We start from the raw sequence: 25,896 nt of genomic DNA on the forward strand, positions 1-25,896 counted from the left end.
TATTTTGTATTTCATTTACTTACCTCCTGCCAGTACTGCCCCATTCTTACTGCAGTTGCCTTCAGGTCTTAGTCCTCACTGTGTGTTCAGGACGTTAATATTCAACTCTAAGGGGTATCTGTGAAATGATACCTCATATAGTCTTGCATTTTGGAAGTCCCACACGGGCTATTACTTTAAACGCTTCAAAAATGACTCTACATTGCTTGTAGAAGATGCTCTAAAGTGTTGTCCATGAATCTCAGGGGTCCTCAAGACCCATTCAGGGGGTTTGCAGAGTGGTTCACAATTTTCATAATAATTCTAAGGTGTTACTTCCCTTTTTCAGTGGTTGACATTTGCACTCAGGGTACAAAACAATAGTGGTACCAAACTGTACTAATAACCGTAGTACTCTTTACCACCTTGCATTCACAGTTACCCACCTGCCCCATAAAAAGCCATTTCATGTAAGAAGATCCTTCACAAAGCAGACAAGATGATTAACTATTAAATCTTGAATATTTGGTACATACCTTTTTAATACTCTGTGACAAAGTAGAAAGTACACTAAGCACTTCTGTATACCTAAGTACAGTTGTCTTGAGAAAAAGCACTGTTTGTGTTTGATTTCCAAGCTCAATAAGCTACTTTTTTCTTTTTTTTCTTTTTACCATTTTATTAGACAAGCAAAAATACAAAACTATATATTTAACATTATCTAATTTTCTTTTTTTTAATTTTTAAATCATGTTTATTCTATTACAGTTGTCTCAGTTTTTCCCCCTTTGCCCTCCTCCACCCATCCCACCCCACCCCCCACAGTCAGTTCCCACTCTGTTGTCCATGTCCGTGGGTCATTCATGAGTGTTCTTTGTCTAGTCCCTTCCCCTACTTTCCACCATTGTCCTCCTTCCCCATCCCCTCTGGTCACTTTCAGGCTGCTCCGTGTTTCCATGCCTGTGTCATTTGTTAGTTTATTTTGTTGAATAGATTCCACTTATAGGTGAGATCATATGGTATTTATCTTTCACTGACTGACTGATTTCATTTAACATAATGTTCTCCAGTTCCATCCATGTTGTCGCAAAAGGTAGGAGTTCCGTCTTTCTTTTTTTTTTTTTTAATGCAGCTTGATTTTGATTTTTTTAATTGTCAAGATCCATTATAAAATATTAAAAAAATTTAAATTCATTATAAAGTCTCAGCAATTAAAACAACATGACACCAGCACAGAAATAATCAAGTAAATCAATGAAATAAAATGAGCATTCTAGAAACAAACGTATATATCTGTGTAACAATGTAATATATGATTCAATTGATATTTCAGATCAATGGGGAAAATAAGGCTCATTCAACAAATAAGGTGCATGAACCACTATTACTTGAAATGAAACAAATATAGAGCCCTAGATCGCACATTATACAAAAAATATTCAGGTGAGTTAAAAATCAATATGTAAAATCTAAGGAGTTTTAGGAAAAAATACAAAATATTTTTCTTAACCCTGAAGTAAAATATTCAAACCCAGAAGCTATAAAGTAAAATATTGACAATATGACTATATTAAACATTTAAGACTATATAGTAATATGCATATAAAAACATTAAAGGACAAGTAATAGAAAAGGAAAGTATTTGCAACACATCTAAAAAAAGGTTAATAGCTGTTTTTTCTCTTTTAGGAAAAAATTCTACATTTAGTCAGAATGGTTAAAGAATACCAAAAAGGCATTTAAAGCTTTTTGAAAATAATAGAAATAGGCAAGAAATATACAAAACCAGGTTTAGTTTCAACAAATAATAAAGGAACAATTAAAAGAACACATCATTGTCACAATCAGATGAATAAGTATTAAAAATATTGGTACTATCAAGTATTGGTGACTGTGAAAGGAACTGGGTATTCATAGGCTCTTTTTCTTCGTCTTCTTAAAGCAGTCTCTTTAGCATATCTTGCAGTGCTGGTTTGGTGAAGGTGTATACTTTTAGCCTTCTTTAGTCTGGGAAACTCCTTATTTTGCATTCAATTTTAATTGAGAGACTTGCTGGGTAGAGCAGTCTTGGTTGCAGGCCTCTGCTTTTCATGACTTGGAATATTTCTTGACACACTCTTCTGGTTTGCAGTGTTTCTGTTGAGAAGTCAGCTGCTAGTCATATTGGGCCTCCCTTATATGTTACTACCTCTTTCTCCCTTGCTTGCTTTAAGATTCTCTGCTTGTCTTTGATATTTGCCATTTTAATGATGATGTGTCTCGGAGGGGGCCTCATTGGGTTCCTCTTGAATGGGACCCTCTCTGCTTCCAGACTTGTGTAACTTTTTCTCTCCTCCAATTAGGGAAGCTTTCCATCATTACTTTTTCAGACAGCTTCTCTATCCCTTCCTCCTCTTCTTTTCCTTCTTGTATCCCTATTATATGCATATTATTATATTACAGGTTGCCCTGCATTTCCCTAAATGCCTCTTCATTCTTTTTGAATCTTTTTTTCATTTTCTTGCCCTTTCTGGGAGCTTTTTTCTACCGTATCCTCCAGCTGGCAGCTGGCTGATTCATTCCTCAGCTTCATCCAGCCTGCTCTTGATTCCTTCTACTGTGCTCTTCAATTCAGAAATTGTATTCTTCATTTCCTCTTGTGTCTTCTTGATAGTTTCTATGTCCTTTTTCATGCTGATATAGTTTGTAGTAAGTTCCTCATAGTTTCCCTATAGTTTCTGGTAATTCTCTCTGAGCTCACTGAGCTCATTGACTTCTTTAGAACCATTGTTTTGAACTCAGTATCTGATAGTTTATTTGCCTCTGTTTCATTTAGTTCTCTTTCCGGGGATTCCTCCTTTCCCTTTGGCTAGGGGGTGTTTCTTTTTCTTCCTATTATTTGTGAGACTCTTCTTTTTAGTCAATAAGCCACTTTTTTCATCCAATACTCTTTTTTACTTGAAAGAACAACTAAGAGACAAACTGTGTTTATTCGGACATCGGTAGTTGGCAGTTATTTTCTGAGAAATGAACTAAGTGAACTTGCCATTTTAAGGAAAGGAACTGCCAGTATTTGTTGCCATTTATAAAATTTGAGAAAATGTATATCTGCCTTTGTGAGCATGATAGCTTCCCAATTCTTAGAGACTTTTTTGATTAGATTGGTAGTTATATAATGAATGTGGGGTGGTTTTTTTTTGAAATTATATAATTTAAATGTGTAACACTTGGAGGATCTGCATAACTCCATGACCCAGTATTTTTCAAATGACAATTCAAGGTAGATCAATTAAAAATGTAGGAAAATTTATTAATATGGTTTTATGTCACATGGCAACTAACCTTAAGAAGCTAACAGTTGTTGAATTTTACTGTAGTGTCAAATTATTTGCAGAGGGTTTTAAAATATTCCTTTTTCCAACTGTGCATCTGTATGAATCCAATGTTCTTCATAGACTCTAATCCAAGTAATATGTAGTAACATTTTTAAATGGAGAAACAAGTATGAGAATACAGTTATCTTCCATTAAGCCTGATATTTTAAAAGGTATGAAAAGTGTAAAAATACATCATTCTTTACTATATTTTTGTTTTGGAAAAATATTTTCACAAAATACGCTAACATGCTCTTACTATTTTAAAGTGGATAAATATTTTTAAAGTTTTATCATTTTTATTTCTAATACGACATTTATAGATATAACCCACACAAACAAAAACTCTTTGGAGTCCTCAGCTTTTAAGAAAAAGGTTTTCAGATGACTAAGTTTGAGAACTGCCGATTTATAGGACACAATTCGTATTGCCAGTATGGTGATTAAGACTCTGCCCACTTGTCTACCTCATGCTTTGCCTTGCCCTTACCCGCTTCTCCCATATTTTAACCTGACCAAGAACCATTTTCACCCCCATAAACTCCATTTAAAAAATAAAACTATATAGTTTGGGGGGAAAAAAAGGAAGAAGAAGAATCACTTTTAGGGCCTAAATGTACCGTGCAGTAATATGCATCCAGGGCCATTGCTCTTGCTTTTCCCTCTGCCTGGAATGCCTTTCTTTTTCTGCTCAAAAGGCACTTTCTTGTCTTTTTCAATCACCTCTTCTGTGAGTCCTCTCCTAACCATCCTATTTTGGGGACCTCCACTGTATCTTGTATAAACTTTTACTATGATATGCCACCAAACTCTCCAAGAGTAGGTTTATCTTCAGGACCTGGTAGAATACTTATAAATTAAGAGACTCTTGGTAAATGTTTATGGAATTATTTAGTGACTCTAGTGTGAAGAGCTTGGTTATAAATTATTAGAAAATTTCTATTACTCAAAGCTACATAGAACAGTATGACTGCTCATTTGTATTCTTACAGTAATCTCACAGAAGATACATTCTTAGTCTTTCTCAAGGTAGACAAAGATATAGCTGGGTGTTCCTGAATAAAACAAAATTATGGGAAAGTGTTTAGCCCACTCCCTCTTGCTCAGCTGTCACTGGCCTGATTCTGTCTTTATTTCTACTTTTTCTTTTCTTTTTTTGGAGTTTGGTGGTAGCTGAGTGCAGGAAGTTCTCCAAAATACATCTGTACTGTAGAGGAGAAACTGATATCATAGTTTTATGAAATCTATTTAGTGGAAATGGACCACAGAAGTCCCTTGTTTTTGGCTGTCATAGCTCCAGGAAACCTTTTTACGTCATCCTTTGGGGCAAGTCCACATGTAGCCTCTCTCTGAGTATCTCTCTAGAGACTGATAGCTTACTTTGCCCTAAACTGCATATATCTTTACTCTGCATGCCTAATTATTTGAAAGCCCATTCTCTTCTGAGCAATAATTTATCTTGTCTTCTGGACTAACACCGTAGAAAGGATGCCTGTTTTTCAAAGTAACTTTTTAAATATTTCAAGATGCCTTTAATACTTTTTAAAAAAATAACTGGTTAGATAGGAATTTGGAGATAAGCTATAAAAAGGCTGGTGAAATTAGAGGACTTTATTTATTTATTTATTTTTTCAATTACAGTTTACATTCAATACTATTTTGTACCAGTTTCAAGTGTATAGCTTACTTTTATGGAATTTCCCTAAGTGCCCTGGATTTTTTGAAACAGTTCTTTGTGGCATGGTTCATCCAGTTCATTCCTATTTTGAATGCACTCTTTTGTGTGTGTGTGTGCCTGAAATGATACATAATATCCCTGATTGAATACAGATTTCTTAGGAATTGTGCCTTCCTGTGATTTAAGACAATAATTACTATGTTTGGTTAGGAATATATAGGCTTTGGTATTAGACAGATTGAGGGTTTGGATTCTGAACAGAGTGTAAATTTCCATAATATTACCTTATAGGTAATAGGTGTAGGGTTGTTGTAAAAATCAAATGAAATAATGTAGGTTTAAATACACAGCATTTTTCTGGCTCATAGTCAAAGCCCAATATGTGGAGCAGTTGTTACTATGATAATTATATGTTTATCAGTGTAGCCTAAAATTGTCTTAGATTTTTTTAGCTGTTTCACATTACTGTAGTTAAATAATTTCATAATCAAATTATACTAGTATTTTGCTACTTGTCTACCTTTACCACTATGCAGGCTTTCATGCCTTCCCCCATGACCCATCTCTACATTTTGAAAGCTAGCTAGCTTTCAGGTCTTAACTTACGCAGTGTATGTTTCTCTAGAAGCTTCCCAGCCCCCACTCTTGAATCCTGAAGTATTTTGTTCTCTCCTATGGCATTTGTTACAGTGGCATTTGTTTGTTTTTTGTACAAGATGAAAGCCGAATAAACAAATAAATCACTTGAGAAGTTAGTAGAAAGGTAAGGGATATTTTGAGATGTAGTATCTTGGTATAACTTAAGAAAAGGAAAAAGCATATTAGGTGGACTCCCCATGTTTGATGAGAGTATTTATTTCAAGTGATTGAGACATGTAAAGAGTGAAGTCTTGAAGCTAGCTCACCTATGATTTTTAACTAGAATATATTTTAAAAACAGGCATTTGCAAAAAACTACATAGTTACTTCTGTAATACTATCATCCTGTGTTTAACGGTGTGGCTCTTCTCCTTCCTAATATAGGAACAGACTAAATGGCTGTACTCCAGTACAAGGTGGGGTACAGGCTCTGGAATCAGAGTGACCTGGGATGGTATCCTGACATCAGTATTCACTTTCCTCATAATATGGTGCTTCTTAAGGTTATTTTAAGAACCAAACATGAGATAATGATTATACAGCCATGATCTCCTTGACAATGAGAGGGTGCATTCTGCGAAATATGTTGTTAGGTGATTTTTTTTGTTGTGTGAACATCACACCCAAACCTAGATGGTATAGTCTTACTATACACCTAGGATATATGACACCCCCTGTTGCTCTTAGGCTGCAAACCTGTACAGCATGTCACTGTACAACACAACACAGAATTCTTACTATTAACTCACTAGCTGGAACTTCCTTCTCTATGTTACATAGGAGTAGTGAGACTGTACATCATGCCTTCCTTCTGATCTCAGGAGGAAAACTTTCTGTCTTTCATGATGCAGTATAATGATAGCCGTAGTATTTTGTAGAGGAAGTTCCCCTCTATTCTTATATCTAAGAGATCTTATTACAAACTTGTTCAATTTTGTCATATCCCTTTTCTATATAGATTGATAAGGTCATGTGATTTTTTTCCTTTTTAGCCAATTAATATGATAAATCATATTAATGGATTTTATGATATTGTACCTTTTTCGCATCCCTAGAAGGAACCCTACTTGGTAATGGGGTGTGCTTTTTTTTTTTCTTTATTGCTGAATTCTATTTGGTAAATTTTTGTTAAGGAGTTTTGATATCCTTATTCACGAGGAATATTGGTCTGTAGTTTCTCTTTTTTGGCTGTGTCTTTGGTTTTGTATGAGGGTAACATTAGCTTTGTGAAATGAATTGGGAGCTGTTTCCTCTCCTGTTTTCTGTAATGAATTGTGTAGAATTCATGTTAGTTCTTCCTTAAAGATCTGTGCCTGGAGAATTCTTTTTTGAGAGTTTTAAAATTATTAATTAGATTGTATTATGATATTGGGCATGTTCATGTTTTGATATTGATAATGTTATGATATTGGGCGTGAAGAAGTTGTCCATTTCTACAAGCTGTCAAATTTATGTACTGTTTGTAGTATTTTCTTATCATGTTTTTGATGGCTGCAGGATCTCTAATGTCTCATCTCATTTCTGATATTAGTAAATTGTGCTTGTTTTTGTCCATCTTGCTAAAGATTTATCAATTTATTGACCTTTTGAAAGAAGCAGCTATTTGTTTCATTAATTTTTTCCCATTTTTTGTTTTTAATTTCATTGACTTTTGCTCTTTATTATTCCATTTCTTCTTGCTTTGAGATTTTTTTATTTTTCTAGGTTTTTGAGGGGAAAGCTTAGATTGTTGGTTTGACACTATTTTTTTTTTCTGATGTATACACATAGTGCTGTAAATTGCCCTCTTAGTCCTGCCTTAGCTGGATACCACAAATTTTGTTTTATTTCCATTTTCATTCACTTCAGTGTATTTTTAAAATTTCCCTTGATACTTTTTGGGGTTTTTTTGTTTTCTTTTGTGGTTTTTTCCCTGCTTTTTATTTTTCTATGTACCTGTGGGTTACTTTTATTTTTTTATTTTGTATTTGTTTTATTTTTTACATAATTTTTTATTGTCTTTTTTCCTATTACCATTTCTCTCCCCATACCCTCCTCCACCGCCAGCCACCCTCCTCCCCGAGCCCCCACACTGTGGTCCATGTCCATGAGTTCTTTCTTTTTTTTTCTTTTGCATGATCACTCTACACACCCCGCCCTCCCCAGAGCTGTGTCAGCCTGCTTTCTCTTTATGAGTCTGTCTCTATTTTGCTTGTTAGTTCAATTTGTTCATTAGATTCAACACCTGAGTAAAATCATATGGTAATTATCTTTCTCTGACTAGCTTATTTCACTTAGCATAATGTTTTCCAGGTCCATCCTTGCTGTCAAAAAGGGTAAAATTTTCATAATTTTTATGACCAAGTAGTATTCTACTGTGTAAATGTACTGTAGCTGTTCTATCCACTCATCTACTGATGGACACTAGAGTTGGTTCTAAATCTCGGCCATTGTAAATAACACTGCAATGAACATAGGGATGCACATATTCTTTCGTATTAGAGTTTTGGGTTTCTTCAGATAAATTCCCAGAAGTGGAATCACTGGTGCATAAGGCAGTTCCATTTTTAAATTTTTGAGATATCTCCATACTGCTTTCCACAGCGGCTGCACCAACCTGCATTCCCACCAACAGTTCTAAAGGTTCCCCTTTCTCCACATCCTGGCCAGCACTTGTTTGTTGATTAATTGATGATAGCCATTCTGACTGGTGTTAGGTGATATCTTATTGTGGTTTTAATTTGCATTTCTCTGATGATTAGTGATGTTGAACATCTTTTTATATGTCTGTTGACTGTGTGTATGTCCTCTTTGGAGAAGTGTCTGTTTAGGTCCTTTGCCCATTTTTCAATTGGATTATTTGGGGGGGGTTTCTTTGGTGTTGAGTTTTATAAGTTCTATATTATTAACACTGTATCAGATGTATTGGTGAATATGTTCCCTCATTTACTGGATGTCTTTTTATTTTGTTGATGGTTTCCTTTGCTGTGCAAAAAAGCCTTTTAGTTTGATGTCTTTGCATTTGTTTATTTTTTTCTTTTGTTTCCCTTATCTGAGGAGATATGTCAGAAAAAATATTGCTACGAGCAGTGTCTGAGATTTTACTACCTATGTTTTCTTCTAGGATTTTTATGGTTTTGACTTTAACATATAAGTCTTTAATCCATTTTGAATTTATTCTTGTATGTGGAAGCAAAAAAGGTGTTCTGATTTCATTTTTCTGCACGTATCTGTCCAATTTTCCCAACACCATTTATTGAATAAACTCTCTCTAGCTCATTGCATATGCTTGCTTCCTCTGTCAAATATCAATTGACTGTAATGGTGTGGGTTTATATTGGGCTTCTCTATTCTGTTCCATTGATCTATGTGTCTCTTTTTATGCCAGTGCCATGCTATTTTCATTACTATAGGCTTAAGTATAATACATTTGATATTAGGTAGCATGATTCCTCCAACCTTGTTCTTCTTTCTCAAGATTGCAGTTGCTCTTTGGGTCCTTTTGTGGTTCCATATAAATTTTTGAAATATTTGTTCTAGCTCTGTGAAATATGTTATTGGTATCTTGATAGGAAGTACGTTGAATCTATAGATTGCTTTGTGTAGTATGGACATTTTAGTGGTATTAATTTCGTCCTATCCATGAACAAGATATGTGCTTCCACTTACATGTGTCTTCTTTAATTTCTTTTTTCAGTGTCTTGAAATTTTCTGGATACAGGTCTTTTACATCTTTGGTTAGATATAGTCCTAGGTATTTTATTCTTTTTTGAAGCAATTGTAAATTGGGTTGTTTTCCTAATTTCCCTTTCTGATAGTTTATTATTCTCATATAAAAATGAGACTGATTTCTAGATATTAATTTTGTATCCTGCTACTGTAGTGAATTCATTTATCAGTTCTAGTAGTTTCTTCATGGAATCTTTAAGTTAGTTCTCTATGTACAGTATCAGGTCATCTGCAAGTAAAGACAACTTTACTTCTTCCTTTCCAATTTGTATGCCTTTTATTTCTTCTTTTTGTCTAATTGCTATGACCAGGACTTCCAGTGCTATGTTGCGTAAGAGAGATGAAAACCAACATCCTTGTTTTCTTGGTCCCGATCTTAAGGGGAACACTAGCAGTTTTTGCCTGTTGGGTATGATGTTGGCAGTTAGTTTGTCATATATGGCCTTTATTATGTCTAGGTATGCATATGTTCCCACTGTTTCCACTTTGCTGAGAGTTTTTATCATAAATAGCTGCAGGATTTTAGCAAATGCTTTTTCTGCATCTATTGATATGATTATGTGGTTTTTATCCTTCATTTTGTTTATGTGTTTTATCATATTTACTTATTTATAAATGTACCAGCCTTGCATTCCCGAAACCCATTTGAAAGTGGTGTATGATCCTTTTGACATATTGCTGTATTCAATTAGCTAATACTTTGTTGAGGATTTTATCATTGTTCATCAAGATATTGGCTTATGATTTTCTTTCTTTGTAGTGTCTTTATCTGATAAAACAACAATATTAATTTTTTAAAATTTTGTCATTAATAGATACATTGTGGTTAAAAATAAAAAGATCTTTCCTTTAGTTTTTCTTTAGTTTAATGTATGTGTGTATGTGTGTATTTGTGATTTTATTTGCCATGGTAGAATTTAGGTTGGTCAATTTAATGCAGTGTTTTATACTTAGCTTGATCATTATAGTCTTTTAATACACGAGGCGTGTAATACACTATCAATGAAGAAATAGATATATATTGTTGTTATAGTCTTTTAAAAGACTTGAATTTGTTGACCATCTGCCATATGGGAAAGTTTTATTTAAAGTTGAGATATGTGCCGCTTTTAGCAGGAGCCCAGAGGAACTAGAATTGCCGTGATATTCAGTGTCAGCCCTCAACGTTGGGCACATCGGCACCAGTGTTGCCGGGCCTGCCTGTAATTTCATGACTCTAGACTGCACCCCATGTTCTAAATACTTGATTTCAGAAAAATTAGTGAAAGAAAATTTAGCATTGTTGACTGTAGGTGAATCTTAATTTCAAAGGCAATTTCCCACATATCTGGGCTGCTAGAGAAAGCCCGCGCCCTTCAGTGACAACAGCATTGTTTCATTTCTCTGAATAGAAAAAGGAGCATGTGTAGACATGAGGACACCATAATAGTTTGTGGCTATGATGATAGTTTTGAGGTTATTTGGAAGATAAGATTTCTTTTAAATTATTTAATATAACGTACACAGGCTCTCATAAACACTTGCTCAGTTTAATTTGAGGCAAGTTCCAAATCCTATGTAGATGCTTATAGCATCATACAGTACTTTGATTTATAGGCTCATTTGTAAAGCACTGTCAGTCTGGAGTATGACGCTTTCTAAAATGTGGCATGTGCTTCTGAAAAGTCTGTCCTGTTCCTTTTTCTTTTTTTTTCTTTTTAGCTTTTTTCTGTGGATTATCTTTTTCTACTTGGCCCTTAAAGTGTTGGTATTTCCTAAGATTCTGTCCTATGGTCTCTTTCTGCGCTACATAGTCTAGGTTATGTAGGCAATTTCATCCATTCCCATGGTTTTCCCAGATGTCTTCCTTCTGCTTGAATCTTTATTCTCAACCTATATGTCCAGTTACCTATGTAACATCTCCTGATGTCTCTGGCAGTCCAACAATGTGTTCACCATTAAGCTCATCTTTCTCCTCACATTTCGAACCAACTCTCCCAAGGGGGGGAAAAAGGGGTACATATGTATGCATATACATATAGAATATAGGTCCTTCTCCTCTGGTTTTGAAAAGCCCACTGCTAATAAGCAGCAAGTCTTGAACTTTAATTCAGGTCCCCTGAATGTGAATCCTCAGCTCAAAGTGTACTCTCTGGAGCATGGTGACCTTATTTCCTGAACCGGAATTTTAGATTTGTGATTCAACAATATTTGAAGCCCGAACTTGTTACTGTAATTATGGCACATTGCTTTTTCATGTCACTTTATTAAATCATAGGCATTACGGTAGGCAGACACTAATAACAATATGTATAATGTAAAGTTGCAATTATGATAAGTACTAAACATAGTATGAGGTACATTGTGCATACATACATGCACATTTGTAATTTCCTTTTTATTGAACTCACTGGGGTGACACTCGTAAACAAAATTATACATGTTTCAGGTGCACAGTTCCATGGCACATCATTTGTCTGTTCACCACCCATGTCAGGTCTCCTTCCATCACCATTTATCCCCCTGTACCCTCCTCCACCTCCCCCAACCACCCGCGCACCACAGTCACCACACTCTTGTTCGTGCCCCTGAGTTTTTACTTTTTTGCTCAATCCCTACTCCCCCACCCCCATCCAGATGCGTGTGTATAATTTGACCGAGTTAGGGAGAGCAGATAATACTTCTCTTGCAAGGGTTAATGAAATTGAGTGTGAAGTTTGAAGAGTTCACCTGGCAGATTGGGGTAGAGAGAGAATGGAAGAGTGTTTAAGACAAGAGCAGTAGCTTACACGAAGATCTGGGGATAGTAGGTGCAGGCTGTGTGTGAGCAGCTGTTTCTGTGCAGAGATTTGCGATCTTGTGAGAGATGTTTTCTCTTCTTTTCTCTTTCTTGCTCTATTATTCTAAAACGTATTTGAAGATAAAGTGTGTATTAAATAGGGAGTAGTAGAAAGCAAAATGTAACTGCTTTTCAAAGCATGTCGTAGACAGGGATTTGAATGAGAGGAACTATGGGATTTAAGGAATAAACATAGCCAGGACTTACCTATAATGCAACACCAAAAACAAAAAAGGTTTTGTAATGGTGTTGTTTCTACTTTTTTTTTTTTTTTTTACCTAAAATCATACCAGCATTTATAATCACTGCCCTGCTGCATTTTGATAAGCCAGGGAATAACTAAATCCTAAGTAATAAATTTCAAAATCTTTGATTAAATTTTAACTGATCTATTTTCAAAGTGCATTTTTTTACTATGAACTTCAGTATTCCATATAATCTGTCTTTGTGTATTTGAGGACTAATGGAGGCTTTATAAATCCTATTAGACTGAAAAGTGACTTTTGAAGCACACTGAAGAACTGTCTGGTCTGTGGTATTCTTTTGTTCTCTTTTATATGCCATATATATTGTCCTTCAAGGGTAGTTTGTTCCTCAAAACATGTCTTCAACTGCTCTTACTCATTCCTTGAAAAGGAACATTATATTCCAGGTATAGGAAATTATTTTCACCGTTTTGTATGTAACTTCCTTATTGTCTCTTTAAAAACTGAGTTTATATTTGTTTTTCTTTGCAGAAAGGGCTATTGCAAGACATGAAGTCCGAGAAATTGAGCAGCGTCATACAATGGATGGCCCTCGGCAAGATGCCCCTTTAGATGAGGAAGAGGACATGGTGATCATTTATAACAGAGTCCCCAAAACTGCAAGCACCTCTTTTACCAATATTGCCTATGACTTGTGTGCAAAGAATAAATACCATGTTCTTCACATCAACACTACCAAAAATAATCCAGTGATGTCACTACAAGATCAGGTAAACACCACTTAAGGAATGCATGTTTTCCAACACTCTCTCACTCAAATTTTATATCTCAAGGGGATAAATCATTTTAAAGGATACATACATATGCTGATCCTAATGAAATGTAAGTCTGTTGGGGGAAGGAGTCAACCAAATATTTTATAACTTTAAATTCTTCACAGTAGTTGGTAAATTTCTTTGCATATAGTATCTATTCAAATACTTGTGAAATAAATGAATTAATAGTTTGAATTTTTGAAGAGAAGTTGATGCTCTTCAGTATGGTATTCTTTTAAAAATATACAGTATTATTAGCAAGAGATTGTGCAATAAAAAAGAATTATATTGTCTTAGCTTAAGATAGAGAAATCTTTATTCGATGAGTATCTGTATTCTGTATGGCTCAGCTTTGTGAATTTCATCTTATCTTTACTAGTAATTTATGTAAATAATAGATATAAACTTCTGCAAAACAGGGATTGTGGCTTATATTTTAACATAATCTTTTAAGTTGTCAAGAAATTTTAGATAAACAGATGGACAGATAATTTTATGGAGCAGTTTTAAGAAAAGTGGAAGAAATCATCTCATGAAATGAAATTCATTCACCTCTTTATCAGTAGTAGCACACATTTTCTCCACACCTCGAGTTCTAACTATAATTATAAAGCTCTTCCTACAAGTATTGAAGAGAATGGATATATGCCCCATGAGAAGAAAAGATAATATTTGAAATACCACCTAGGATTATTTTTTTTTATTTTTATTGTTCATGCTGTTACAGTTGTCCCCCTTTTCTTCATCCTCTCCACCCAGCCCTGTCCGCCTTCCATAATCAGTAGAGAATCATTTGTAAAGGCCGATAGTATATAGGATATCATCTGTCCTGTTAATTCTTGGCTCTCTGCAGTATCCTCAATTACTCTTTTTCATAGAACCAAAAATCTACATCTGTCAGCCAAACCAAATAACTTGTCTAAAATGAGAAGGAACATGAGCTTATTTAGCTAAGTGGGTCATAAAAATTATTCATTATGTAATATTGTATATCTAAAGGCAAGTGTCCTAAATAATCAGTTTTTATATGGCATTTGGTATATTTTAAATCTATTTGCATGATTGCTTTTCAGAATATATCTTGGTTTAAAAGGGACATTAGGTAATGCTCATATAATGTTAGATTTCTTTAGTAATATTTTTTAGAAAGATAGAGTTAGCTTGCTTGTTTAATTTTTAGAGTTGTTTTGTGCCCAGCATTACAGAGTTCTTTGGCAGCTATAAGATGTCTGGCAATGACATTGATGATTTTTTTTCAGGAAATATAATGAACAACACTTAAACTATATTTGTTGGGGGAGAGTAGAGGAATAGTCTTAATCATTTGCTGATGTACCATTTCAAAATGTCATCTGGTCATTGAGAACCTTAATTAGCAATGGCTTATATACCAGATATTCTCTACTATACCTTATCTAAATTGTTTACTGGTTTTGTTCTATATAGAAGCAGTTGTTCAAATAAGTGACATCTGCTTCCCTGACCTTCGTATGACATATTAGATAACATTCTAATTTCACATTCAATCTAGTAAACTTCATTTAAATGTAAACTTCTAAATTATACCAGATGCCTTGAAAATATTTTTTAAATATTTCTTGTTTTGCATCACATACTTTAATTTTAATACCATGTTTTTGTTCTTGTGTACTGTTCTCAACTGCTTTATTATTCAAACAGGAATTAAATGACCTATTTTGTTCTTCTTCTCTGAGAAATAGTTTCTCATCAATAGCTGACTTAAGCTATTGTGAGACTTAAAAGATTAGATTTTTGTTAAATCTGCCATTGTCTCAATCTTTCATTTAAAGCCCAGTTTACTCATAAAAATATTTTGGGATATAGTAGGTGACCATCCTATTCTCTCGTCTTCCACCCCCAGCCATTCCGTCTGCCCAATCCCTGCACTGAGCCCTAGCCCTTCCCCAGGTGTACTGTGTACATACTGTGTATTGTGCTAAACTGTTTACATGTATAATTATTTTTCTCAAAAATTTTAGAGGCAAAGCCCAATTTTTAGTCAGTGCAATAGTTACATATATTCTGCTATTTTAGAAACAGTTGTCAGCTCTGCTTTTTTCACTTACTGAGTATGTCATATATACAGAGATTGTACGAAGGCTTTAGGGAAATACCAAAGAAATAAAAGCAAGGTCACATCTTTCAGGGAGCTTATTTATAATTTACTTGGAACATAAAACATATATATATATATTCATATATATATATTCATATATACACATATAGAGAGACACACAAAGGTGGCAAAAAATGTTAACAGTTAATGAATCTTGGTGAAAGCTGTGCAGATGTTGGCTATACAGTCTATCAACTGTTCTATAGATAAGGACTTTTTCGAAATTAAGTTGGGATAAAACAAGAGAAAAAGAACAAGGAGATTATCAGATAAACATATTCTCAGGTCATAAGGCATGAGAATATTAAGTAATAAGAATAAGGCAGACTCAGTCATGGATACATTTTTGAGATGGGCCTTACTCAGTTAATAGACAGGAATTGGCAGGAGACAGGGACTCAGTCCGCTGTTCTAATTGGAAAGTGAAGTCTACTCTGCTGTCATGAAAATACCTGTCCATTAGAGAACATCTTGTCTTTAAAAGTAACGATGCCAAATAGTTAAGTGGTACTATCTTTTATGATGTTTCTTAATTATTTTGTGCCTTTATATATTTAGGTCCGCGATTGTACTTAACAAACCCTTTCTGTTACGACATTGAAAATATGTAGAATTTGCACTCTTTGTAGAACAACATAGTAACTTTTTGTTCTTTGAATTCACTGTCAAGCCAACTTCTGGTCATTTGCATTAGATCCCATGGTTTGCTATTAGTTGTACATACTGTTTTTTCAGCACAGCACTGTAGATGAGTGCTTCTCAACTTATAATGTGTATACTAATCACTAGTTAAAATGCACATTCTGATTCAGAAGGACTAAGATGCAGCCTGATATTCTGGATATCTATAAAGTTTCTGTTGGATTGAAACTTCCTTAGAAGGTAATCTGAAACCGGCCTCCATCCTGGAAGGGCAGGGAGAGACAGGAGGCCTTAATAACTGGATTTAGTCACGTACAGTCCAGATAGTCTCGTCACCATATTTCTATCCCAAGGCTGTTGTCCTCGGGCAGCTTCTAACATGGGGAAGGCAAGTGGAGCGCACAGTCCCAGCGCAGAGGAGGGTGTGGGAGCTTCCAGTTGTCCCTGTCAGACTTGGAGTGGGTCAAACGAGCACTCATGTTTTTTTGATGACCTCCACCAATAGCTTCCACTTGATGTCAAAACTGATGCTTCTAGGTCTTGAACCACAGTTTGAACAGCAAAGATCTAGAACATGCTTCTCAGTGGGATTATGGGAACATGCACATTATAACCTCAGGATGGTTAGGTACTTATATTTAAATTCCTATTTCTACCTCCCCAACAAAACCCAAATTCCTTACCTGGAACCGTAAGCCTTTTTTATTTTTTTAGTAAGCTCTTGTCTTGTGCTCTAACCTCTTATATACTAGCCATGCTGGCTTTTTGGTTCATTGAATGCATCAAGCCTTTCCCACTTACAGACCTCTGCGTTCACCATTTTTTCTTAGAATGCACTTCTCCTGGCTTCTCACGATTTGCTTCATGTTATACATGTAAGGTTTCAGCTTAAATGATGTTCTCTTAGAAAAACCTTACTTTGTCCTCATGTATATATAAAAATACCTCTTTCGAATTACTGTGTACCATCATTCTTTCTGTATCTTTTCTATCACTTACCGATTTATTTCTTTGTCGTCTGTCTTTTCCTCTGTTGTAAGGTCTTTAAGGACAGGAACTTGTCTGTCTTGTTCAGTACTATATCCCCTGTGCTTAAGAACAGTGCCTGAAACGTAGTAGATATTAAATAACTTGTTAAATGAATGAACAAATGAACCAGCTTTGATTCTTTGTTAGCTGAGCATAACACCATGATGATAATTGCTGTCGGAGCGAGCCCCTCTGATTGATGGTAGTAGTATAATCCACCCTTACTTTAGGTGATTTGGAACACCCCCACCATCTTCCCACCAAAAAAAGGTTGAATAATATAGTTCTGAACTGTAGTGAAGATACTGTATTCTACTGCTGGTGACCCTTCTTACATTTTTACCCAACAATTACTCAGTTTTCCTCTTTGTGTCAAAAACTCCTTCTCTAGTTTAGTCTCATAAAACTGCCCACGCTATACAGTGAATTCTTATTTTAAGTATATGCATGAGTAGGAGTTCAGTGTATAGTAATTACCCAAGTTAATAGTAGTACTCATTTAATCAGTATTAATTACAAAGTTCAAATTTGTCCAGGATGTTCAGAATGGCATTTTTACTTTCAGATAGTGAAAACAAGTTCTTTTGGGATCACAGATAATCATAATGTTGAGATTAATCTTATTAAGAATAGGTCTAGATACGCTGTTAGTGAGACGGTGCTTTCTTAGCTTTTTCCTGTAGCACAGGTTCAGGTCTGATTTAACCAGCAAATAAATCACAACCCCACTGCCCACATTGCTTATATTTTCCCTGAAAGTCTTTTCTGAATACTTGCTAGCCTGACTCTCCTTCAGTTATAAAATCTGACAAAAATTACAGTTTAGGTTCTGCTGTAGGCTAGGCATAAAAACATCTCTTTTCATCTACTATGTCTATCTACTGCTGAAACATCCTTCTTGACAGCCTATTTTAATCAGAGTATGGAAATTCTCTTTGAATAAAGAAAGTAAGTGTGGTAACTATTTTTTTCTCCCCAAGCCAGAGTTTTCAGTGTCTTCAGCCTCCCTAACTTCATTTGAAGTTATTAGTTTTGCTCCTTTTTGCCTATCATTTTATCTTCATTATTGCCAAGTATAGTAAGAATCCATAAAATGAACCAAGTAGAAGCTGGCTCACCTACTCTCCATTTCCTCTTGCTCCCTGATACTCCAGAGCTTTGTCTCAAGGTCTTGGGCAGAATGCTTCACTGTAGAGGAAAAGAAAAAAGTAAAAAAATTGAAGAAGGCAAACTGAAAGGCAGGTCAGGTGTTGTAGGAAAGGTAAGAAGGCAGGGAAAGGTAATGGACCAGGAACTGTAGCTAATTGATTAAAGGAGAAAAATGAAGGTGAAGAGGGGAGAGATGGAAAATTTTGAGAACTAAGAGGATAAGTATTAAACATGGCTGAAAGGAGAATTGGCTAAATTAATACTTTGAAAAGAAAACTGTTCTTTAAAGAGGATTATTTAGTTGGTTATGTCCTCGGAAACCACTTTTGAAGAAGAGATTAGGATCATATAGACTTTCAGTAGTGTGTAAATGACACTTCAGAATGTTCAGACTATATTCTCCAGATCAGTGTGAAGGGCTGCTTCAACTTTATTGACATCATTTGTTTACTTAGAGCTTTTTTCTTTCCTATAAAGGGAAGGTAAATCTCAACTCAGCGTCTTTTGATTTATTGCAGATTGTAAGTCAGCCACAGTTTTATTAATGAGACTTTAACATATTGCCTTAGTTAAATGTTCATGAGATAGAAAAAAATACATATGCATCAAGTATGTAGCCTTCAGTATTCTATTAGTTGGAGATTAGAGAAAGGTTCTGCGTGTTTTGGAGATTTTAGCAATAAGTGTAGAGAATTTAAAAGCAACATTAACACACCTGAATTCACCTCAGAATGAGTTTGGGAAAAAAAATTCAAAAGTCCTACATGGATATTTAGACTATGACTCAGTTTTGACACAGTCTTCAGCAACGCCGGCATTTACCCAAGACTATAAAAAGGACGAGAATCAGTCAGTGACCGTGGTTGGAAAATGCTTGTCCAGTATGAGAGTAGTGAACAGGATGGTTTGGAAGTTGAGATTATAATTAACGTAATGAGGAAAATAAGCAATTGAGAGACATATCAACAGAACTTTGAAATCTTGGAGGTCGAGGAGTTTTAATGATTGGATTTGTGGGTTTTCCATAGTGGATAAAACCTGAAGTTCTCAATGTCCAGGTTTTTAAATCAGAATCATGAGATGAATGATGGCTGCTCTCCTGTCCTTTCAGATTCTTCTATTTTTTTGTTTGTTTTATCCCTTGTGTAAATGGACAATAGTAAGTTTAAGGAAATTAGCTGGAGGTGTAGAGGGATGGACCAAAACCTAAAGTACATGGTTCTTGGGCTTCAGTTTCCTCGTGTATGAAATAAACAGTACAGGATATCCTAGATCTCTTTACCGCTGAAATACTGCTCTGTAAACAAGAGGTTGTGAGATGACAGCAGCGGAAGATTCATGCCTTGTTCTGCCCTCTCTTTATTAAACTTCCCTGAATCCAACTAGGAACACAATCCTTATTTCATTAGTTTTCAAACTGTATTTCTCGGAATACTTAGGCTCTTATGTACTTCATGTATCACTGTGTGAGGGTAGAAGGAGGGGACTGAGTGGTCAGGATTCATTCCGCTCCTGACGCCCCTTCTGTTTTATATTCTGCAGTGGCCTCATAGATACTCTTTAAATAATTTTCCTCTATTCAGTATTCTTTTTTCCATATCATAAAAAAAGTGAGTATCCTTGCTAAGGACCTTCTGTAGACCTAAGGCCACCTTTGCAAGCGCTACAAAAACAAGCCTCACATTATAAAACCAAGAGGTAGGCTCCTGGGCCTACTCAATCTGAAGGAAGCCTTGCTTCTCAGTGTTGCCCATGAACCTGGCCATCACGTGGAGACTTTTTAGGAGTGCAGAATCTCAGCCCCGCTCCAGACCTACGGAATCAGAATCTGCACTTTAGAGAGTCGTTTGCATGTTGAAGTTCGGGAAGCCCCGAAGCAGTACAGGCATTATCCAGCTTTCTTGGGCTCTTTTTATCTCACGCTGAAGGACACACATTGAATGAAGTGTGTTCTTGGAAAGGTTTAGTTTAATCTTGACCTTTCGTAGGAAGGGTAGAAGAAAGGATACTCGAAGCTTCTACCTTACACTTATTTCTGCCTGAGTCTTTCACAACAGTGTACTTTAAGTTTGTACTGTCATGATCTTCTCTAATATTTGGTTTATGTAACACTGTTTTCTCAGACTTCAAACTAATGTCTCCTTTCATTTCCTTCTTACACTATCACATCCATCGGAAATACCAGCTTTTGAAAAATAAAGCTGAGTTGCTAAATGTGTATTAAGCACTCTTGAGTCACCTGCTCCATTCCCATTTTCTTTGCTTTCTATTTCCCCAATTTTGGGCTGGAATACTGGAACTTATTTTTATACAACCAAAGCCTTATATGAAATAATTTACCATTAAGTGACAGTTACAAGGACTTTCGATATTCAACATATAACATTTTTTAAGGATTCGGTTTTTAGGTTATCTGATCTTTTATTTTCTGTTTCATATTCATTTGCTGTTTGTTATTTTCATTCTGTGTGGTACCTTACTTGAAGAACAAATTGGAAAGAATATACGAACCTAAAATCACATATTTATTTGGCTCTTTGTTTTGGTGGGGAGAAATTGAAAATAACTGTTAAAATATTTTCTGATGCAACATAATTTTAGCTACATTCAATTTTCAGATTTTATTTCAAGATTATGTCAGTGTGTGTGAAAGGAAGATAAAAAGACAGGGTTCATTTAATTACCCTTCTAAAAACTCCATTATTTCTCTAGAATATGAATTATTAATGCTTCCCCTAAAAAATACATTTTACTTCCAGAAACTTTCATTTTTCTCTAGTTTACATTCTCTGACATTGCCACTTTTGCACTGTTTCCCTTCCCTGGCCTGCAACAGCGCTTAACCGGGAGGCAGCCATCATCATTCATTGCTATTAACTTATTGATTAATCTGCTAGAAAATGCTCCAGGATATCTTCATGTAACTAACTTTATTCTAACATGTAAATGAAAGACTGATAAATTGTTAAAAGTATCCTATTAACAATCCTCTGCTTTGGAGGCTGAAGTCATAGTTTATAGGTGCTTTCAATTCAGTACAGGGCGGTGGACCACCACCCCTCACCTCATCCCTATCTCTTACTTTACCCCCACACTATCTAGTCTCCAGGAGAGAGTGTTAACCACTTGGTGTTCACCAGGTAGACGTTTCCTTATCAAAAATACAAGGTCTGTCCGGAAAAAAATCGAGCCATTGTTAATATAATGAGTGGTTTGTGAGACAGTTATGTAACCTGACAGCCAGGGCGAGTGGACTGGAATGCGCATGCGTGAACAATGACGGCTTCACTGTGCTAGTCAGTGAGGGCAGTAGATGCCATTGAGTGAGCATGTGTACAGTGTAGCTGTTGCATTCAAAATGACTGAGTGAGTAGAGCAGTGCATCTGCATCAAATTTTGCATTAAGCTTGAACATCCCTTCTTGGAAACTATTTGGATGGTTCAGAAGGATGCAGCTATGGGCAACTGGTGATTGGCAGCTTCACCACACATTACACTAGCTCATGTATCATGTCTGTTGCAGAATGTTTTTGTGAAACATCAAATCACCCAGGCACTCAGCCTCCCTACAACCCAGATTTGGCACCCAGCAACTTCTGTCTTTTTCCAAAACTAAAATCATCTTTGAAAGGGCAGAGATTTCAGAATGTTGATGAGATTCAGAAAAATATGACAGGGCAGCTGAGGGCAACCAGGAAAAGTGTGTGAGGTCCCAATGTGCCTACTTTGAAGGGACTGAGGTGTCATTGTCCTATGTACAATGTTTCTTGTGTCCCGTATCTTCTCCAATAAATGTTTCTGTTTTTCATATTATATGTCTGGATACCTTCTGGACAGACCTTGTATGTAAATATTGTTTTCCTGAGAAATTGTATGTCACTGCTCTGCAGCTGGTAATATTTATGTTTATCAAGTTCTGTATTAAACAGTTCTTAAAATTTTTTAAATATATTTACACTTTGAGAATTTTTTATATTAACTAATTTTTTGTATACTTTTAATTCTAGGGAATTAAAAGAGCAATATTTAGATTTTAAAAAATTTTATTTTACCTATATCACATCTCTAATTTTATTCTTTTTCTTTTTCTTTTCCTTTTTTTAACTGTTGTTCAATTACAGCTATCCCCATTTCCCCCCATTACTCTTTCCCACCCTACCCACCCCCACCTCCCACATTATCAACAAACTTACGAGATCTGCTCTTCACATTTTAAAGTCTCCTGATAATCATCATGTTTTCATTAATCATTTCGGTTTAGCAATTAATTTGTTTGTTTAGTTGTTAATGAAAATGGATTTTCAGGAATAACAAGTGTCTGAGAAGGAAACAGATTTGAATGGAGTATTCCTGTCCCCTAGTGCTGCCTGCTTTATCATGCTGGGGCCCACTCTCCCCTCGCCCCATGTGAATATACTCACAGTACGGCATTGCAAATGAGTGCATTGTGCGATTTTGTTTTTAGAGTCCTCTTTTACTCCTTCCTGAGTGCGGTGATAGCCCTCTCTATGATGAATTAGTACTTATAGGCCATACTATCCATACCTGTGTTTTAAGTTCTGTAATTGTCAAACTGGTGTGATTGGCTTTCAATGCCTACATGGAAAGTATTTTGCTAGCATTAAATTTCATTTTATTAAAATTGTACTTAAGTAATGAGTGTGTTCTCCTGTTTTAGGTGCGTTTTGTGAAGAATATTACTTCCTGGAAAGAGATGAAACCAGGATTTTATCATGGTCATGTTTCTTATTTGGACTTTGCAAAGTAAGTTATACCAAAAATTACATGCCAAAGAATGCTTTGTACTTTAGCAACCTAAAATGAATAAATTCAATAAATTGTTATGATTTTGATTTTTTATAAAAAAAGTACTGGCTTGCCTTTGCTCCATTTAGAGATGTAATTTGAATATACCTTCTGGTGTTTTACTGCCCTCTAGTGTTCATAAATTGATAATTGTCATAATAATTTCAGAAATTCTAGGTAGATTAAATTTAGGTAATACTCTTTAAAGGTACCTATCATTATTGTATTTATGTTTCTTACACAATCAAATGAAACTTTAAGAGAGCCCCACGTTTTAACCTAGAGGCCAGTCAGATTATGACTTACTATGTCATTGATAGAGAACCTGAGAAAGCACAGAAGCCATTACTCAGTTATTGGTGCCGCAGTGCTTCTGCTGCTCAGCCAAGACACAGTCAATATTCCCTTGGGCTGCCTTGTTTTAGGTTTAAAAGTGTGATATATTCAAAAGAGACTTTTTAAAAATACAGTGGTTTTCCTTTATTTTTCTTCATAGTTATTTGTCTGAAACTGGAGATGAATAACACTCATTTTCCACACTTTATGAGAGAAGTAGAATCAGGGTATTTCTATTGTAATTCTCTCAAGAAAAGTTTATAAGACTAGAGGCCTACTTACAACATCCACGCACTGTGAGGCTCCCCCTGGAGTCTGAGCTGCATTAAGTCCTAATCAGAAAACTGGTCAAAAGGAATATTCTGAATACAGGCAGCTTGTGAATCCCATTTGAATACCATAGAGCACCATTATAGCAAAATCCCAAATCCAAATCATTTCCCTAATAAATTTCTGCACCGACTTCAAAAACATTAAAAATATATTTAAGAATTATTTAAGCTTAGACATGTTTGCTTAGCCTTTTCATAAGCAGCCATGACTTCAAAATTATACGTGTCAACTTTAAGGACCATTCTGGGTAAAATTTAAAAATTAAATTGATATTCTGCTGTCAATTTGATTTCTTAAATTTGAAAAGAAAATGTCGAATGAAATGTTATTGATTTAGATTGAGAATAAGTCTTAACTTTTTGAAAAGCATGTAAATAAAAGAGAATCTCCCAAATATCACATATACAAAACACTATATTCTTATTTCTAATTGTTCTCATGGTATTCAAGATCTTCAATACAATGGTAGTTCTAAAGTTAGATGTGTGTGCACTTTTCTATAAATAATTCATATTGCAATATTGAAAACATTTTATAGGCATATTTAAAATAAACTAATTATTTTTTCTTTGCAGAGGCATTGAACCAATTTCATAAACTTCATTCATATGCATATTTCCCCTCAGGGCTGCATTATCCTTCAGTTGAATATTTGTTACCCTTTCACCTAAATGATTTATTTTTTCCACACAGAACTTGGTTTCTAATACTTGAGGTTTTCATTATTAAAATAATAGAGCACTTTTGCTTTTGGCAAAAATCTTGTACTTAGAACGAAACTGTGATGATATATGCTAGAGTTCTTGCATTTGAAGAAGTATAAAGCTGCTTGAAAAAAAATTAATCTCATTTATTAAATACAAACATGAACGTTTAAGGGTTTGAATACTTTCATAATGGGTTTCATGTTATTGGAAGTGAGGAAGTGAAAAGTATTGTGAGAATTTTTAATAGATTTTTACAAGATTTTAAACAAATACCTAAAAAATCAATTAGAAGAAATATATTTTGATATATGTAGTCAAGAGCTATTGTAGATGTAACTAGTATATTTTAAAGTAATTTTTAGTTTGATAGCTATACTTACCATGAATTTGTAAAGAAGAAAGAAACATCTTAAAATTTTTTGAAATACTTTAGTCTTCAAAACATATTCTTGACTGGCATAGTACCTTGTGGAGTCCATTAAAATACATGCCTGAAGGAGAAAACGGTCAAATTTGGTGAAAGAAATATTTAATCACATAGCTTTTTAATGGCATTAGGAGAGACACTAAAAAGAGTGTAAACTCAGGAAACCCAGGAAATAAGATAACGATATAAAAAATGAGAAGTGCTTTTTCATTTAGACTGATTACTAAGAAACACACATTTTATTTGCAGGCCTATTGTGCAAATTTTTCAGTTAAGGAATTGTGTAGGTTGGACATTCTCTAATTGTCCTAGGGTATAGGCAATATAAAGTTAAATAAGTTGTAGTTGTTATCCTCAAAGAGTTCCCTGAAACCCCATTTTTTCTATAATTACCAGTTCATTGTGTTTCTTTATAAAGAGTGAAAATATTACAGATTACCCTCCTTTTTAAATTCATACTATTCATTGATCAGCAGCATCTGTTACCCCCATTTTGATTTTCTTCAAATGATACAAAAGAAACATTAGAGGTTTCAAAAACCTTTCAGTAACATTTTCTTTCTACTGAATAATGTTCATCTAAAAGAAAACTATTTTAATGCTGGTTTTTATCAGGCTCTGTTAAGATTTTTTAATAATCTAGTGACCTAGAGGTCCCATGCCAGCATCTGTTTTGGAAAGACTTGGGAAATTACATTTGATACAGCAGCCAGTTTTATTCACGCGCACATCAGGTGTGTACCTTTGTGGTTGTCCCCGGGAATGAGTATGGGTTTTCATCACCGTCGTTTTGGTTTCTCCATATCACCCCTGCTGTCTCTTGCAGAACAATTGCAGTGAATCAGTAAAAAAGCAGATATATCAGGATAAGAAATGAACAAGTAAATGCTTCACTAGGTCTGAAATATCCTAGAGAGTGATCAAGTGACCGTGGTTTAGGCCTAAATAGAGTTTGTCCATACATAGACTCATATGAACCAGTTGGAATTTGCACCATTTTCTGCAGCTTTCAACATATATGTCATAACACTGGAGAAACATTTTTAAAATAATTTTCATCATTACTGGCACTATGTGAGAGTTGCATTTGTATTGACCTTGTACTGCCAGCTCTCTGTGCAGCACTGGTCCCGT

The 25,896-nt window shown here is 35.0% G+C and overlaps 1 protein-coding gene across 2 annotated transcripts in view; it reads left to right on the plus strand.

Annotated features, from left to right (window-relative positions):
• The window catches only part of HS2ST1 (heparan sulfate 2-O-sulfotransferase 1), a 163,048-nt gene that overhangs the window by 114,322 nt on the left and 22,830 nt on the right, over positions 1–25,896 (plus strand). For both annotated transcript variants that reach the window (XM_054592077.1, XM_054592078.1), the window contains exons 2-3: positions 12,913–13,151; positions 22,832–22,917. In XM_054592077.1, the coding sequence (XP_054448052.1) occupies positions 12,913–13,151; positions 22,832–22,917 (325 nt within the window). The remainder of the gene's footprint in view (positions 1–12,912; positions 13,152–22,831; positions 22,918–25,896) is intronic.

This window comes from Pteronotus mesoamericanus, unplaced genomic scaffold (assembly GCF_021234165.1).
Source record: "Pteronotus mesoamericanus isolate MK-2021 breed Mesoamerican mustached bat unplaced genomic scaffold, CSHL_Meso_final scaffold_31, whole genome shotgun sequence".
Taxonomy (NCBI): domain Eukaryota; kingdom Metazoa; phylum Chordata; class Mammalia; order Chiroptera; family Mormoopidae; genus Pteronotus; species Pteronotus mesoamericanus.